Here is a 17404-nt window from a genome sequence, read left to right as displayed (position 1 = left end):
CTCCAGATGTTTGTCCCACACAAAGAAAATGGACATATGCTGAAGTTCCTTGAAGTAAAATTTGGACTAAATATGACTAAGTAAGTTTTGGATTATGTAAGTTTACCTAACTCTATACCACTTATAAGATAAAGAGCAAAAATAATCAAAGGATGTTGTATGCACCTAATTACATACCACTCAGAAAATAATCTGGGATATTATAATAGTTAGAAGAAATATGACATTCATACTTTTCTTATTTTAAAACATACCTCATTTAGGTCTTTTAAAATTAGGTGTACTTAAACCTCAGTAGCATCACAGCGTGTTAGCTCACTTTCTCCCTTAATGAGGAAGGATGATACAACCTAAGGTCAGGATAAACTAAAGATTTAAAATGAATAAAGAAGCAAGGAAACTAACCTCTAATCAGCAAAATGCTGATATTTAAAAGAACATGGGGATTTCCTTGGTGGCACAGTGGATAGGAATTTGCCTGCCAGTGTAGGGGACACGGGTTTGATCCCTGGCCCAGGAAGATCCCACATGTTGCAGAGCAGCTAAGCCCACCTGCCACAGCTACTGAGCCTGCACTCTGGAACCCGTGAGCTCCGACTCCTGAGCCTGTGTGCTGCAGCTGCTGAAGCCCTCACACCTGGAGCCTGTGCTCCGCAATGAGAGAAGCGCCCCAGGGAGAAGACCGCACACTGCAGCAGGGTAGCCCCTGCTCAGGCAACTAGAGATCGCCCTCACAAAGCAACGCAGACCCAGTGCAGCCAGAAAAGGGGATGAGGTCAGCGATAACTCAAGTAAAAAAGGCTCATGGCATATTACACATCTGTGCCTTAATAAAAGCGGGGTATGGCATAAAAATGAGGTAGTCAGTAAGATATTTATTTCATAGCAGAGACTCTCATCTTTGGTCATAATAGTGGATTGGGCCAGAAGCTGACTTTTTAAATCCAAAAATAGTGTACTTTTGTTTGTTGGTTAAGTGCATGTTTTAAAATCTAAAATGAAATAAATGATTTTATATACTGATAGAATTCATTTGCATAGCAGAAAACATATATTTACCTATCGGAGTGTTAGTTGCTCAGTCGTGCCTGACTCTTTGCAACCCATGAGCTGCGGCCCACCAGGCTCTTCTGTCCATGGGATTTTCCAGGCAAGGATACAGGAATGGTTTGCCATTTCCTTGTCCAGGGAATCTTCCTGACCCAGGGATATATATTCAGATGTATCAGTTGGATATCAGGGTTTGTAATGTTCTTCAGAATTTCAGGGAGCATTTCTGTTGAGAGAAACTTTTAACAATCACTAAAGAAGTGTTAATATTTATTTAATGTGCAAGATACTGGGCCAGGTACTCTTTGGGATACAAAAATGTCTACAGTCTGACACATGCATGCTAAGTTGCTTCAGTCATGTCTGACTCCTTGTGACCCTATGAGCTGTAGCCCTCCAGGCTCCTCTGTCCATGGGATTCCCCAGGCAAGAATACTGGAGTGGGTTGCCATTTCCTTCTCCAGGGGATCTTCCTGACTCAGGGATCAAACAGTGTCTCTTAGTCTCCTGCATTGACAGGTGGGTTCTTTATCACTAGTGCCACCTGGGAAGCCAATCTGGCACATAGCGGATTGCATTAAGCGCTATAATAAAGCGACAATTAAAGTGCCATGGGAATATGGGGAAGGAAAGATTGAGATTAGGATTATGGAAAGATCATTAAATTGGGAATTTGAATTAGACCTTAAAGAATTAGTAGGTTTAATAGGCGTATTTAAAAACAAGATGCATTTGTCCTGAGGACAAAGATTTCGATGACAGCCTCTTTGATACAGTTTTATTGCTGTTTGGCACATTGAGAAACTTGAACCTTTTAGTTTAAACCCGGTGATTTGTGAAGCATTCTTGGTGCCTCCATGAGCACTCCTGAACATCACTTTTTCACTTATCTCTTTCCCCAGGGCTGGGAATTTAAGGATTAAATGGAAGTTAAAGATGGTTTGGGAGTGAGAATGCCGATTAATCTACCTATAACTAGGAGTCTTGGTTATATTTAGTGTGGGTTAAAAAAAGCAGTTTATCTGATAGGACTGTCTAATATAAAACAAGAGTGTCCAATAACAATGTAACTTTAGTCGCATATGTAATTTTTTAGTAGTCATATTAAAAAAACAGTAAAAAGAAACAAGTGAATTTAATTAATGTGTAAACAATATAAAATTACTGAGATATATTTTGTATTTCTAAAATTCCTTTCTTCAGCTGTTTTTATCTTTGAAGTCCAGTGTATATTTTGTGCCCTAAGAATATTTCCACTTGCCACATTGCATGTGCTGACAGCTACATGTAACTAGTGACTATCATATTGGACTGTGCTGGTTGAGGCTACACAGCTGAATTTTTTGTTTTCTTCCAGGTAAAAATAGAAAGTAAAACTACCTTAAAACTATATTGAGTCCTATATTTATTGGACTGTATATATATATTATCACATTGCTATATCATAAAAAAGTAGCAGTTTTAAATTTATTAGGGCAGCTTGTTGAGGAGGGTTACTAATGCTATTATTTCCATTTGTAAAGGGTATGACCTTGCTGTTGTAAGTTAATAGATTAAAGAAATGTGTTTTGTCTTAGTTTTTACTGAGATAAAAAATAACTTTTATGTTCAGTATTTTAAAACATCTGTAATTTTAGTATCATGCTTTTTGTTTTCTGTAGGAATTTTACAATGAATTGGCTCCTGTGTCAAGAATCCCTTCAGGCACCATCTCAAGATTTTTTTTTGCGATTGACACAGTCTTCTTTACTACCTTTCTATATTTTGGTGTTAATTATTTGTTTTCTTTCTATGATTCAAGTTATTTTTAGGAGAATTAAGTAAGTACCTAAGAAAACCAATTGTATTACTAATTAATAAATTATGAAATACATAAAACATTTAATATCTTTCCAATATTTATGTATTTGTTTTATAGCTTCTAATTTAATTCTTTTCATCAGTATGTAAAATATTGTTATAAGTTGACCAGATAAAATTCAGATTTAAGCATATATATCTAAAATATGTAATGTCCATTTTTAATTCAGGAATAATATTAAATAATCAGTTAAACTTTTAAAGATTCATTCAGTAATTTACTCAGGATTTTTATTTATTGTAAGAAGAATCTCTTCTTCTTAAATGAAACTAGTAGTAAAAGTTATTTTAAACTATAAAGTTTGACTATTTAAAAATATTTTTATAATGTTTGAAAGGAGGTTGTATATAGTATCTTAATTTTGAGAACTTACTCTAATTATGATTTAACTATATTGATTTAGCAACCACTAGTTCGGTTATAATGGACAAGGAACATAAGTATCTAAGTCTCTTTTACTTTCATGTTTCATCTTCATTGAGTCAGTTGTCTTCCAAAGTTGAAAAGCCTCTTTCAAAGACTTGGAGATATATAAGTTAGGTATTTGACCAGCAGAAAGTACTTTCAAATTTTAAAAACTACCTATGTATTTTTTATGAGGATACTAAAGATCTTTGATTTTTCAAAGTAGTCAAAAACATTTCTTTCAGTAGTGATAAGTCCCTGAAAGAAACTGTTGCACTTGAAGATGGACGAATTGGAGAAAGGCCAGAAATAATTTATCATGTGATTCACACTATTTTACTGGGTTCTCTTGCAATGATTATAGAAGGGTAAGTGTATATTTGATCCATTTGTTTTAACAAAGAATTGTCCTTTGTGATGGTAGGTAGTGTTTACTTTCCAGAATACATTTATAAAACACTACAAAAACTCAAAAAACCTTAATATAAGTGGGGTTTAGAGAGGTATTTATAATATAATGAACCAGTATTTACTTATGCTTTTATTTGTTCAAAAACTGTTGAATGTCTTCAAAGGGTCCAGCATTGTGCTCACTGCTGGGGGTACACTGGTGAACAAAAGTGGACAGCAAAAGTCTAACCTTATGTGATTTATGGCCTATAAAGGTGACAGACACTAACCACACAAAAATAAAATCACAACTTTGCTAAGTGAAGGAGAGGTAAATGGTGTTTTGAGAGTGAGGGTTCAATAAATGATACCCTTTTCTTTGAAGTTTGACTTAGGTGAGAAATAAGACATAGGAATATAAAAGTGTTTTGAGTACCCGGTTTTAATGAAGGTAGGAGGTTTCTTTTTACCAACAGACAATTCTCTGGATGCCAGCTGGGTATCCTACAGTTCAACTCAGTTTTGACACTTGTCTGCCAGGACCATCAGGATCCATACGCATAGGGTTCAGTCCTACAAGACTCCCTTGATACCTCTTCAGACACCGATTACAAGTCCAGGTTATTACCTGTTTCTGATGAACTGACCAGAGTGTCCCAAACTCTGGCTGGAACACTAGTCACTTCAAGAAGTAGTAGGAGAAGAACTGAAAAGGTGTGTCAGGGCCATATCTTAGAGGGCCTTGAAAACCATTTAGATGAGTTTCCATTTATTTCTGTAGGTACTGGGAAACTAAAGATTTTTAAACAGAACATGTCTTCTCATGGTTATGTTTGAAAAGGATTCATCTGGCATCTCTTTGAATTGGAAGAGAATTTAAAGGTTGAAATGTTAATTAGCTGGCTAGGTGAAATAAATGGTAAGGAAGGGTTGGATACTAAGAAGTCAGTAGATTGGCATAATGGTCCAGTGTCTCCAGTAGAGTTTATGTTCCAAGGGATGTCATATACATGTAAATTGAGCGTGAATTGATGTCTCTTCAAGTTACAAATTAGACTTTAGTGTTGATTCCGGCTGACTGGAACAACTGGTTTGGTATTCTGAAATGGGGGTGTTAGGAGGAGATATTAGTTAACCGGGGAAACTAATGCGAGTCCTCTGTCTTAATAAAATGTATTCTGTATGCATCCACTACTTCTCTCAGAGCCTGATTCAGTATTCATTTTTTTAAACCTTAAATACAATACAGTCTCGAATTGATGCTTTCACATAACCCTTGACCTTATGAAAATGCTTTTTAGTACTTATTTTCTAATGGTTTCCCATGTGTTCGAGTGCCACATTAGCTGCTTCCCAGGTGGCGCAGTGGAAAAGAATGCACCTGCCAATGCAGGAGATGCAAGAAATGTGGGTTTGATCCCTGGGTCAGGAAGGCCCCCTGGAGTAGGAAATGGCTACCTACTCCAGTATTCTTGCCTGGAAAATTCCATGGACAGAGGAGCCTGGCAGGCTACAACCCATGGTGTCACAAAGAGTCAGACACAGCCAAGCATGCATGCAGGAAATGCGTGTGTTCAGTTTTATTCCATCTTGATAAAGACCTCCTTGAGAGCTGTAGCCACGTCTTGTCTTTTTCCTCTGTAGTACTTTGGTCACCCTGAAGTGCATGAAAGTGCATGATCAATAACTTATCAGATGAATGAATGTTACTTTGCTTTCCCCATTTCATAACTTTCCTAATTTTATAAAACCAAAATAGTTCACATTTATACTCTGGCCTCATATTCTTCTAGTCTCTGTAGAGTTTGTCATCAAAGAATATTGCTTGGAAAGGTCTTTTTGTTTTCTTAGTATTAACTACAAAAGTTATCCTTTTAGATGTTGTTTTTCTTTGTTAATCTGTGTGAAGCAATGCATCCACAAATTTTTCTCACTCTTCCTCTTCTGTCTTCAGCTTTTACCATCAACTCTTACAGCTACAAGTTACAACTTACAGTAATGTTCTGTCTTTTATTTATACAAGTTGATTTTTCTGTACACCTGGAATTTTAATCTTTTTAAGTTAAGAGCCCCAGTTTTTCAATTCTGCTTTTAAAAAGTTAATCTCAAAAGTAATACACTTCAGACCATGTAACAAACACAGTGTAGAAATGTATGAAGTAAAAAATTAAAATCCTTCCATCTCACTCCTCAAAGGCCACAACTGTCAGCCGTATCTTTCTAGATGTTATCTTTTAACTATACTGTATATAGGTACATTAGGGGGAAAAAGTCACCAAAAAACTAGGGTAACAACATACGTAAGATTTTGCAGTTTGCTTTTTTGTTTTTCATAAGGATTTGTTTAATCAGTACCTATTAAAGGATAGTTAGGTTTCTATTTATTTTGTAATTAAAACAACATATTTTTAATATTTATGCTATTATATCTGTAAGCTAGATTACTAGAAATAGCATTGTCTTGTGCTATTTAAAATTTTTATAGGTTCTGCCAAATTGCCTTCTGAAAAGGAGAAACAGTTTATATTCTCTCCAAGAGTACAGTTTTACTACACCTCATCTATATTAATGCCTAATCCTCATTTTAGTAACCCACATGTCTCTTGATTATTTAAGAAGTAACTATCTGTCACTGAAAATTAGAGGGTAAGCTTTTTCACTCTCCCTTAACATTGTGGTGTTTTCATGAATGTTAGGAAACAACTCAGAATAGAGAAATCATATAATAATGATGTTCATAGAATAGCTAATGTATGACTCTTTTTTGTCTTTTCCAGCTTGAAATACCTGTGGACTCCTTATGTGTGCATGTTAGCAGCATTTGGTGTATGTTCTCCTGAACTTTGGATGACACTTTTCAAGTGGCTTCGATTACGAACTGTACACCCAGTGTTGTTGGTGAGTCATTATTTTGTGTTAAGTTCTTGTTTCTCTTTCAAGTATATTAATGGAAATCATGTTGAATATAATTGAAATAGCATGAGTAAATCATTTTATGATTTATAGGTAGAGAAAAAGAGAAAGAGATTCTGGGGAAAATATTTTTTCCATAATTTCTGATTATAAAAGTAGTGTGTTTCAATGCAAAATCCTTAAAAAATAGAAGGTAAAAAAAATTAAGTGAATCAATAATTTGAGAGGCTATCAAAAATTAAGTTTTATAACATTTTTCTTGGTTTGACTTAGAACTATGGTATGTTTTCAGTGTGAATGGAACGTTTACACTGTACCTGCTATGAATCAGTTCAGTTCAGTTTAGTCACTCAGTCTTGTCTGACTCTTTGCGACCCCATGGACTGCAGCACGCCAGGCTTCCCTGTCCTATCACCAACTCCCACAGTTTACTCAAACTCATGTCCATTGAGTCGGTGATGCCATCCAACCATCTCATCCTCTGTTGTCTCCTTCTGCTCCTGCCTTCAATCTTTCCCAGCATCAGGGTCTTTTCAAATGAGTCAGTTCTTTGCATCTGGTGGCCAAAGTATTGGAGTTTCAGCTTCAGCATCAGTCCTTCCAACGAACTCAGGATTGATTCCTTTAGGATGGACTGGTTGGCTCTCCTTGCAGTCCAAGGGACTCTCAAGAGTCTTCTCCAACACCACAGTTCAAAAACATCAATTCTTTGGCGCTCAACTATCTTTATAGTCCAACTCTCACATCCATACATGACCACTGGAAAAACCACAGCCTTTACTAAACGAACCTTTGTTGGTAAAGTAATGTCTCTGCTTTTTAATATGCTACCTAGGTTGGTCGTAACTTTTCTTCCAAGGAGTAAGTGTCTTTTAATTTCATGGCTACAGTCACCATCTGCAGTGATTTTGGAACTCCCAAAAATAAAGTCTGCCACTATTTCCACTGTTTCTCTATCTATTTGCCATGAAGTAGTGGGACCAGATGCCATGATCTTTGTTTTCTGAATGTTGAGCTTTAAGCCAACTTTTTCACTCTTTTCTTTCACCTTCATTAAAAGGCTCTTTAGTATTTCTTCGCTTTTGCCATAAGGGTGGTGTCATCTGCATATCTGAAATTATTGATATTTCTCCCGGCAATCTTGATTGCAGCTTGTGCTTCATCTAGCCCAGCGTTTCTCATTGATGTACTCTGCATTTAAGTTAAATAAGCAGGGTGACAATATACAGCCTTGATGTACTCCTTTCACAACTTTGAACCAGTCCGTTGTTCCATGTTCAGTTCTAACTGTTGCTTCCTGACCTGCATACACATTTCTCAGGAGGCAGGTCAGGTGGTGTGGTATTCTAATCTCTTTCAGAATTTTCCAGAGTTTATTGTGATCCACACAGTGAAAGGCTTTGGCATAGTCAATAGAGCAGAAATAGATGTTTTTCTGGAACTCTCTTGCTTTTCCAATGATCCATCAGATGTTGGCAGTTTGATCTCTGGTTCCTTTGCCTTTTCTAAAACCAGCTTGAACATCTGGAAGTTCATGGTTCACATATTGTTGAAGCCTGGCTTGGAGAATTTTGAACATTACTTTACTAGTGTGTGAGATGAGTGCAGTTGTGTAGTAGTTTGAGCACTCTTTGGCATTGCCTTTCTTAGGGATTGTAATGAAACTGACCTTTTCCAGTCCTGTGGCCACTGCTGAGTTTTCCACATTTGCTGGCACATTGAGTGCAGCACTTTCACAGCATGATCTTTTAGGATTTGAAATAGCTCAACTGGAATTCCATCACTTCCACTAGCTTTGTTTGTAGTGATGCTTCCTAAGGCCCACTTGACTTCACATAGCTTCACATAGACTTCACCAGACTTCCAGGATGTCTGGTTCTAGGTGAGTGATCACACCATTGTGATTATCTGGGTCATGAAGATCTTTTTTGTATAGCTCTTGTGTATTCTTGCTACCTCTTTTCAATCTTCTGCTTCTATTAGGTCCATACCATTTCTGTCCTTTATTGAGCCCATCATTGCATGAAATGTTCCCTTGGTATCTCTAATTTTCTTGAAGTGATCTCTAGTCTTTCCCATTCTGCTGTTTTCCTTTATTTCTTTGCACTAATCACTGAGGAAGGCTTTCTTATCTCTCTCTGCAGTTCTTTGGAACTCTGCATTCAAATGGGTATATCTTTCCTTTCCTCCTTTGGTTTTTGCTTCTCTTCTTTTCACAGCTATTTGTAAGGCCTCCTCAGACAGCCATTTTAATTTTTTTGCATTTCTTTTTCTTGGGGATGGTCTTGCTCCCTGTCTCCTGTACAGTGTCACGAACCTCTGTCCATACATAGTTCATTAGGCACTCTTTGTCTGTCAGATCCAGTCCCTTAAGTCTGTTTCTCACTTCTACTGTATAATTGTTAGGGATTTGATTTAGGTCATACCTGAATGGTCTGGTGGTTTTCCCTACTTTCTTCAATTTAAATTTGAATTCAGCAATAAGGAGTTCATGATCTGAGCCACAGTCAGCTCCTGGTCTTGTTTTTGCTGATTATATAGAGCTTCTCCATCTTTGGCTGCAAAGAATATAATCAATCTGATTTCAGTGTTGACCATCTGGTGATGTCCATGTATAGAGTCTTCTCTTGTGTTGTTGGAAGAAGGTGTTTGCTATGACCAGTGCGTTCTCTTGGCAAAACTCTATTAGCCTTTTCCCTTTTTCATTCTGTACGCCAAGGCCAAATTTGCCTGTTACTTCAGGTGTTTCTTGACTTCCTGTTTTTGCATTCCAGTCCCCTATAATGAAAAGGACATCTTTTTTGGGTGTTAAGTCTAGAAGGTCTTGTAGGTCTTGATAAAACTGTTCAACGTCAGCTTCTTCAGCATTACTGGTTGGGGCATAGACTTGGATTACCGTGATATTGAATGGTTTGCATTGAAAATGAACAGAAATCATTCTGTCGTTTTTGAGATTGCATCCAAGTACTGCATTTTGGACTCTTTTGTTGACTATGATGGCTACTCCATTTCTTCTAAGCAATTCTTGCCCACAGGAGTAGATACAATGGTCATCTGAGTTAAATTCATCCATTCCAGTTCATTTTAGTTCGCTGATTCCTAAAATGTTGATGTTCACTCTTGCCATCTCCTGTTTGACCACTTCCAATTTGCCTTGATTCATGGACCTAACATTTCAGTTTCTTATGCAGTATTGCTCTTTACAGCATCGGACCTTGCTTCCATCACCAGTCACATCCACAACTGCGTGTTGGTTTTACTTTGGCTCCATCTCTTCATTCTTTCTGGAGTTACTTCTCCACTGATCTCCAGTAGCATATTGGGCACCTACCGGCCTGGGGAGTTCATCTTTCAGTGTCCTGTCTTTTTGCCTTTTCATACTGTTCATGGAGTTCTCAAGGCAAGAATACTGAATTGGTTTGCCATTCCCTTCTCCAGTGGACCACGTTTTGTCAGAACTCTCCACCATGACCCGTCTGTCTTGGGTGGCCCTACACAGCCTGGCTCATAGGTTCATTGAGTTAGACAGGGCTGTGGTCCATGTGATTAGATTAGTTTTCTGTGATTGTGTGAAAACCACAATCACCTGCTATGAATAATGTGCTTGAAATAAAAAGATAAAACATGATTTGGGGCCTTCCCTGGTGGTTCAGTGGTTAGGACCCCAAGCTTTCACTGTTGGGGGCATGGGTTTGATTGCTGGTTGGGGGACTAAGATTTCGCATAGTGTGCAGTATAGTTAAAAAAGGTTAATTTCAGGAGAGGGAAATGGCAACCCACTCCAGTACTCTTGCCTGGAAAATCCCATGGACCAAGGAGCCTAGTAGGCTACAGTCCATGGGGTTGCAAAGAGTCGGACACGACTGAGCAACTTCACTTCACTTCATGGCAAAATGTCTTGTGTGAAACATGTTTTTCTTAATTTCCATGAAACAACATTCTGCAGTCTAATAAAACTTTTATCTACTGTAAAAAAAAAAAAAAAGGTTAATTTCATTAAGTGGATTACCATTTCCTGGTCATAAAAAGAGATAATAAGAAGTATTAATAGGGTGCTGTTGGAACAGAGAAGGCCTGCTTAATTCAGTTTTTTTTTTAATCCCTAAAAGAGGACTTCAGTTCTGAGGTTTGAAAGATGAGGGTAAAAGCGGTATTCATGGTAGAGGGAAGAAACACCGGTTGCAAAGTACATGATATATGCAAAGGGAGTAAAATCAGAGGCAAAGAAAAAGCATGATACATTTAATTTTGTTGGCACATAAAATGTGAGGTAAGGGTGAAGAAATGAGACTGGAGGAATCAAGGAGGGTAAGGTCAGTGAGGTCTTTTGAGTGTTCTGCTGAACTTGGTGTTATCCTATAGGCATTCAGAACACATTGACATATTTATGCAGAGGTGGGAGAAAGTCAGCCTTACCTTTTCTGTCAGCCCACCCTTAAAGTTCCATGAAGAATAGGCTTAAGGGTGATAGACTTGAACCAGGAAGGAGGTTGAACCTCCTTAAACCAGGTACAGGCCATGGAGGAGGAAGCGATGAGGGCTTACTATGTGTCAGGTACTGTTTGAAGCATTTCATAGGCTATTCAAAGCTTACGAAGACCTTGTTGGCAAGTTTCATTATCTGTATTTTATAGACAAGGACACGAAGGCTTAAAGTGATGAATTAACTTGCCCAATATCGTATAAATTATAAGTGTAATAAAATCATGATTCACACCCACTTTGGAGTTCTTCTAGCTCCAAAGCCCATTTAATTAATACTGTTCTATACTGAAGTGAAAAAAATAGAAGATTTGGTGCTTCATAAAGTATGGATGAATGAAGAATAGGGAGAAATCATAGATGTTTCCTAGGTTTGGCATTTGAATGACTAGGTTGTGGGGTCACCAGTTGCCATGGGAGAGTACGAAGAACAGGTTTTGGCGGAAAGCTGATAAATTATTATCTCTAATAATAGTCTTCTTGTATTTTGCCAACCTTTTTCCAGAGGAATTTATATATTCTTAGCATAGTAGTATACTGGTATTAAAGAACCAGCCTGCCAGTGCAGGCTAGAGACATAGAAGATGCAAGTTCAATCCCTGGGTCAGGAAAATGCCCTGGAGAAGGAAATGGCAACCCACTCCAGTATTCTTGCCTGGAAAATTCCATGGACAGAGGAGCCTGGCGAGCTACAGTCCATGGGGTTGCAAAGACTTGGACACGACTGAGCACACACACATACTGGTATGTACTGACTGTTTTTCCTGTGTTAATTCATTGTCTTTTTGCTGCTGTTAGCTATTCACATAGCTGTTTATTTATTTACAATCCAGTGTTTTTTGTAAACTTCCTAAGTTAGATTCCTGGGAAAATCAGATACTCACTTGCTATTTGAAATGTTGTGATGAGCATTATGTTCTGCCTTAAATTTATACAGTAAATATGTATGTCTCACTTTACGTCCAGCTTGTTATATCTTAAATCCATTGTTTATGTGGTAGTCATTCAGTTGTGTCCGACTGTTTGTGACCCATGGACTGTAGCCCACCAGGCTCCTCTGTCCATGGAACTCTTCAGGCAAGATTGCTGGAGTGGGTTGCCATTCCCTTCTCCAGGGGATCTTCCCGACCCAGGGATCAAACCCAGGCCTCCTGCACTGCGGGCAGAGGCTTTACCGTCTGAGCCACCAGTAGTCATCACCATCTTACTCTATGAACTAGGTTCCATGCTGACTCCCAATTTCTCTGAAATTGTTATAACTGTAAGAATATTTGATTGGTCATAGAGTCATTGTCTAGTACCTCTGAAGTATATTCTGAAGTGTATTTATCCATAACCCTTTTTGCTTTAACATTTTAGGCTCTTATTTTGAGCATGGCTGTGCCCACTATAATAGGTCTCAGCTTATGGAAAGAGGTAAGAAAGTTAGATTTTTCATAAGGTTAAAATATATGTTGTTTATAAGGTAGTGATAAATTTTTATGTGTGTGTAGGATACTTATATTGGGACAGTATTTTAACAAAATAAAATGTGATATACTAAATAATACTGAATTTTCTACCAATAGGACCATGATAGAAGAGTTAAAACATTTTTAGAGTGCCATCTGATGCAATTTTCTATAGTCTAATATTGTTAGACTATTAACAATTGACAAAGGAAATAGCTGAATAAATAGTATTTACTAGTAAAGAGTAAAAAGCATTTTGGCAACCCCAAAATTTAAATATTTACAAAGTAATATAAACTCTTTACCTTACCATAATGTGACATGAAATTAATTGCCAGTAAACCTGTGAATTATTTGACTTAACCTGAAATTTATTTGTTTACTTATTTTTTCAGTGTGATGTGCATGAAAGATACAACTGATGATTAATTGGTGAAGCTAAAATTATGTATTGAGTATAGGTAGTAAATTAACCAAACGGTAGATTATTTGGACTGAGAAGAGTGAACAAGAAACTAAGAGAAAGTAAAGTGCTCTGTGCCCTTTTTTCTGTGAGAACAGTGTTGTAATATTGTTTGTCACAAGTAGGCCTCTTAGTCTTTGGAAATACTTTGAAAAAGCTTCAAACTTTCTAAATACTTACACACAGGTTTCGGGGATTTTGTTTTGTATTTTAGTTTTTTCCAAGATTAATGACAGAACTAATGGAACTACAAGAATTTTATGACCCAGATACGGTGGAACTTATGACCTGGATAAAGTAAGAACTGAATTACCTGAGATTATTGTTAAGCTATTAATTAATCGTTGCATGCTATTTAATAGATTCAGGGGGAATAATAAGGTAATCCTTTTTCCATGAAACTCAGGAATTTTACCCTATATTTTTAGGGACAGTTTTTTAATTAGACATATAATTCTAATTTTCTAATTGAACTCGTTTCCATCAAAAGTACAGTATTGATAAGTTGAGATGTGAAGCTCTAGCTATTAAGCATCTAGAAATGTGGAATAAAAAGGAATCAATGTCCTTTTATTTAGATAGTCAAGAGATGCTTCTTTTAACCAGGGTTGGAGGTGAATGAACGGTGGGTTTCTAGTGTTGATAACCAAAGTTAACAACATTTTTAATTTTGATACTCATGCAGATTTTAAGGTGACAGGAGATGTGCTCTTGGACCTATGCAAGTGGGGAATTGTAATTGAAACACCCTATTCCGTCCCCTAACATATTAATACATACAGAACCAAGGGATCCTCAGAGGGTCATACTGTCAGTGAAGGGATGAACTCAAAATATCCAGCAAGTGGTAGAAAAAGATGGTAAGAAAGCATGTCTTCCTTGGCCTCAGCTCTTGGTCAAAAATAAAGTGTTTCCTCTGAATTTGTAGCGGTCCATCTGAATTCACATGTCTGTAGCTTGAAATTATACTTGTTTAATCCAGGGAACCCTGTATCAAGAAATTAGCATCAAAATATTTCTGGGATGGTCTGGAGTGCCTAATAAAATCCTCAACCCAGGCTACCCAGGATTTCACAAATAAAGCTTCATGGAGATAAGTTCTAAAGTTACAAAACACATGAAGAAATACTTCGACACAGCAAGACATATTGCTGTCATTTATGATAAGCAATAGAACTAGACCTCTAGCAATTTCTGATAGTAAAATTTGTGTCAGGTTTTGTGGCACAGTGGACTCTCATAAAAGTTGGTGACTTACAAGCAATAAACATTTGTTATTTTGCACCACTTCCGTGATCAACTGAGTGGAAGCAATAGGTAGGCTTCTGGTCTGGGCCAGCTCATGTGGAATTGGTTAGTCTGGCCTGGCCCCTCTCACGTGTCTGTGGCTGGGTAGTGTCAGCTGAGGGCATGGAATTGACTTAGCCACTTCTCATCATCCAGCCCAGGTGAGACTGGGCTGATTCACAAGATGGTGGTTGTAGAGCTCCCTAGAGCAGCATGTTTTAAGTCTGCTCACGTTGTGTTTGCTAATGTCCTATTGGCCAAAGCAAGTCACATGATGGAAACTAGAGTTTCCTCCAAGAGCATAACTATGGGGAAAGAATCATTGCAACCATTTTTTTCAACCAGTCTACCCCACGAATAGAGACTGATAAAAAGTATGAAAAATTTTAAACATATAGATAAGGAAATTAATACTTGAAAAAGGAACAAAATACTATCAGAAAAAGATCAGGATAAAACGGAGAAAAAGATTGAAACTGTTTCTAGAAATGAAGAATTAATTTTATAGAATAGGTGAATAGAAGTGAGAATTGTTGTTGTTCAGCTGCTAAGTCGTGTCCAACTTTTTGCGACCCTATGGACTGCAGCACGCCAGGCTTCTCTGTCCATCACTATCTCCCTGAGTTTCCTCAAACTCATGTCCGTTGAGTCAGTAATGCCATCCAACCATCTCATCCTCTGTCACACTATTCTCCTCTTGCCCTCAACTTTCCCAGCATCAGGGTCTTTTCAGGCTCTTAGCTCATGGCCAAAGTATTGGAGCTTCAGCATCAGTCCTTCAGTGAATATTCAGGGTTGATTTCCTTTAGGCTTGACTAGTTTCATCTCCTTGCAGCCCAGGGGACTCTGAAGAGCTTCTCCAGCACCACAGTTTGAAAGTGAGAATAGGTCTTATATGTAAGGTCTCATTATTATGACGACACCTCTTGTATGTATAAAGATTATTATTTTAGATCATCCTTAACTACTGCCCGTTAATATTTTTTTGTGAATTGTATTTACCTTTGTGGAACACTGACTGTATAGCCTTCTGTTGTTAACAAAAGAGTAAGTAAAAAAAAAAAAAAGTCATATTAACATGTATGATTTACCACAATATTTTTAAAAACAGCAAAGGCCTAAACATTGGACCTTTTACATCAAATGATTGAGCGTTTATGTTACTGTGATGTGATTTTTCTGTTTCATTTTTGTTTCCCCATTACCAGGTGCTCCTTGAGGACACTGGCTGTGTCCTCTTTACTTTCAGAGTTTTATACAGTAGGTGGAAGCTGATTGTTGAATACAGGGAGGGAATAAATAAGTCGGGACATTAGAGCAGCCCTTTGGGATCTGTCTTGTGAGGGGCATCCATCTGGGACTTTGGAATTACGATTTAGAGGAGAGAAGTCCTTCATGTGTTAACTGGAGCCAGACACACGGGTAAAGGCAGGGAAGGAGCAGGAGGATAGGTGCATCTGGAAGGAGCTGGGTTATGGTGGTTAGTATTTGCCAAAGATGAATTTGAGAATTCACAGCATCACCATTGAACTGTCACTGTTGCATTACCCTGCATTATTGCCACGTGACCTAGATGGCAATAGATGTATTTATCCTCTCCCCTGCTCTGTCTTGAAAGCAGTGACCTTGTCCTCCCACTTCTCTTTTTAAACAATTTCTGACACATAATAGCTGCTCATTTTTTTTAATGAATCAAAAAATGAAATGAAATTAAAACTGACATTAAAACTTAAGTATACAATCCATTTTAAGTTGCTTGGTATTTCAGAATTGATACAGATTGGTAAACTAAATAGTATACTTACCTTTTCAGTGTGTGAATCTTTGTGGTTCTTTGCAGAAGGCAAGCTCCAGTTGCAGCTGTGTTTGCAGGAAGTCCACAATTAATGGGTGTGATTAAATTATGCACCGGATGGATGGTGACAAGCTTGCCTCTTTACAATGATGATGATCTTCTCAAGAGAAATGAAAATGTAAGGCATTTTATATTCTACATTGGGATCTTTTTTATAAGACGTTTTAGTATAGTTTTATAATGATGTATATGTTCCTTGGGTTAGCTAGGAAAATCCAGACAATTTCAGAAGACTTAATTAGTTTTAATTTTTTAAAAAGCTGTATGGTACATTTAAGCAAGAGGGACCAACATTAGAATATGAAGTTCTTTTATGAAAAGTATTGATATGTTTCTAGGAGAAACATTTCATTTCCCACAAGGCTCCAAGGGACTAATGTGTAATAGTTTACAAAGGAAACATCTTTAAGAATATCATTGTTCTCAAATTATTGAAGGAAGGCTTTCAGTTAATGTCTTTATACACTTTGTATTTCTAAGCCAAAATTCTATTATTGCTTATAAAGCACTGATTTAGTTTTCAGTATGGGCTATTGTTAATAACTTAGTATGTGTAACATTTGTATGGTATCTAATTGCTTCTCTTTCAGAGAATTTATAATTTTGAATGTTTGGTTTAGATGTAAATGTAACTTCATATCTGAAGTAATGACCAATTGAACCTGAGTTCTAAATATTCTGTTTTTCAATTGGAGAGAATTTCGTATAGTTTTTAAGTATACTCTATGCTAAGTAGAAAGTATAGCAGCATAGAAGTTAGACTGTAATACAGAGGTTAGACTCTAAGAGTCCAGACTCTAGAATTAGAGTATCTGGACTCAAATGATACCTCTGCCAGGTACTAGCTTGTGACCTTGAGCAAGTTTCTGAATCTGGAAATAATAGTTCTGACCCTAATTCTACTTAGGAGAATTAAATAAGATAATACACTCTGTCTGAAACAGTAAAATTTAAATGTTAGCTATTATTATAATTATGTACTATTAATATTATAATTCTTTGTGTACACACACATTCACATATAATCACAGAAAGTACAGAGAGGAGTTCAAAAGCAGAAGCAAGTCAGTTCTGCCTACAAAAATCCAAGTCTTCATAAGGGGCATTCCTTTGATCACAGATTTGAAGGATGACTTACTTGTTTGGCAAAAGAATACAGTGATTCCAGATTGAAAAAGTCCCAAGAGCCATGAAATTTGTTTGGCCATGAAACTAGAAAATAAGAGGCCAAATTCTGAAGGACCTGG

General features: G+C 37.1%; 1 protein-coding gene across 1 annotated transcript in view; it reads left to right on the top strand.

Annotated features, from left to right (window-relative positions):
- The window catches only part of DPY19L4 (dpy-19 like 4), a 63597-nt gene that overhangs the window by 34525 nt on the left and 11668 nt on the right, over window positions 1-17404 (top strand). The window contains exons 11-17 of the mRNA XM_043483509.1: window positions 7-80; window positions 2712-2870; window positions 3565-3684; window positions 6484-6604; window positions 12461-12517; window positions 13230-13312; window positions 16143-16275. Coding sequence (XP_043339444.1) covers window positions 7-80; window positions 2712-2870; window positions 3565-3684; window positions 6484-6604; window positions 12461-12517; window positions 13230-13312; window positions 16143-16275 — 747 coding nt within the window. The remainder of the gene's footprint in view (window positions 1-6; window positions 81-2711; window positions 2871-3564; window positions 3685-6483; window positions 6605-12460; window positions 12518-13229; window positions 13313-16142; window positions 16276-17404) is intronic.

Source organism: Cervus canadensis, chromosome 12 (genome assembly GCF_019320065.1).
Source record: "Cervus canadensis isolate Bull #8, Minnesota chromosome 12, ASM1932006v1, whole genome shotgun sequence".
Lineage (NCBI taxonomy): Eukaryota > Metazoa > Chordata > Mammalia > Artiodactyla > Cervidae > Cervus > Cervus canadensis.
This window is presented reverse-complemented; position numbering and strand designations above follow the sequence as displayed.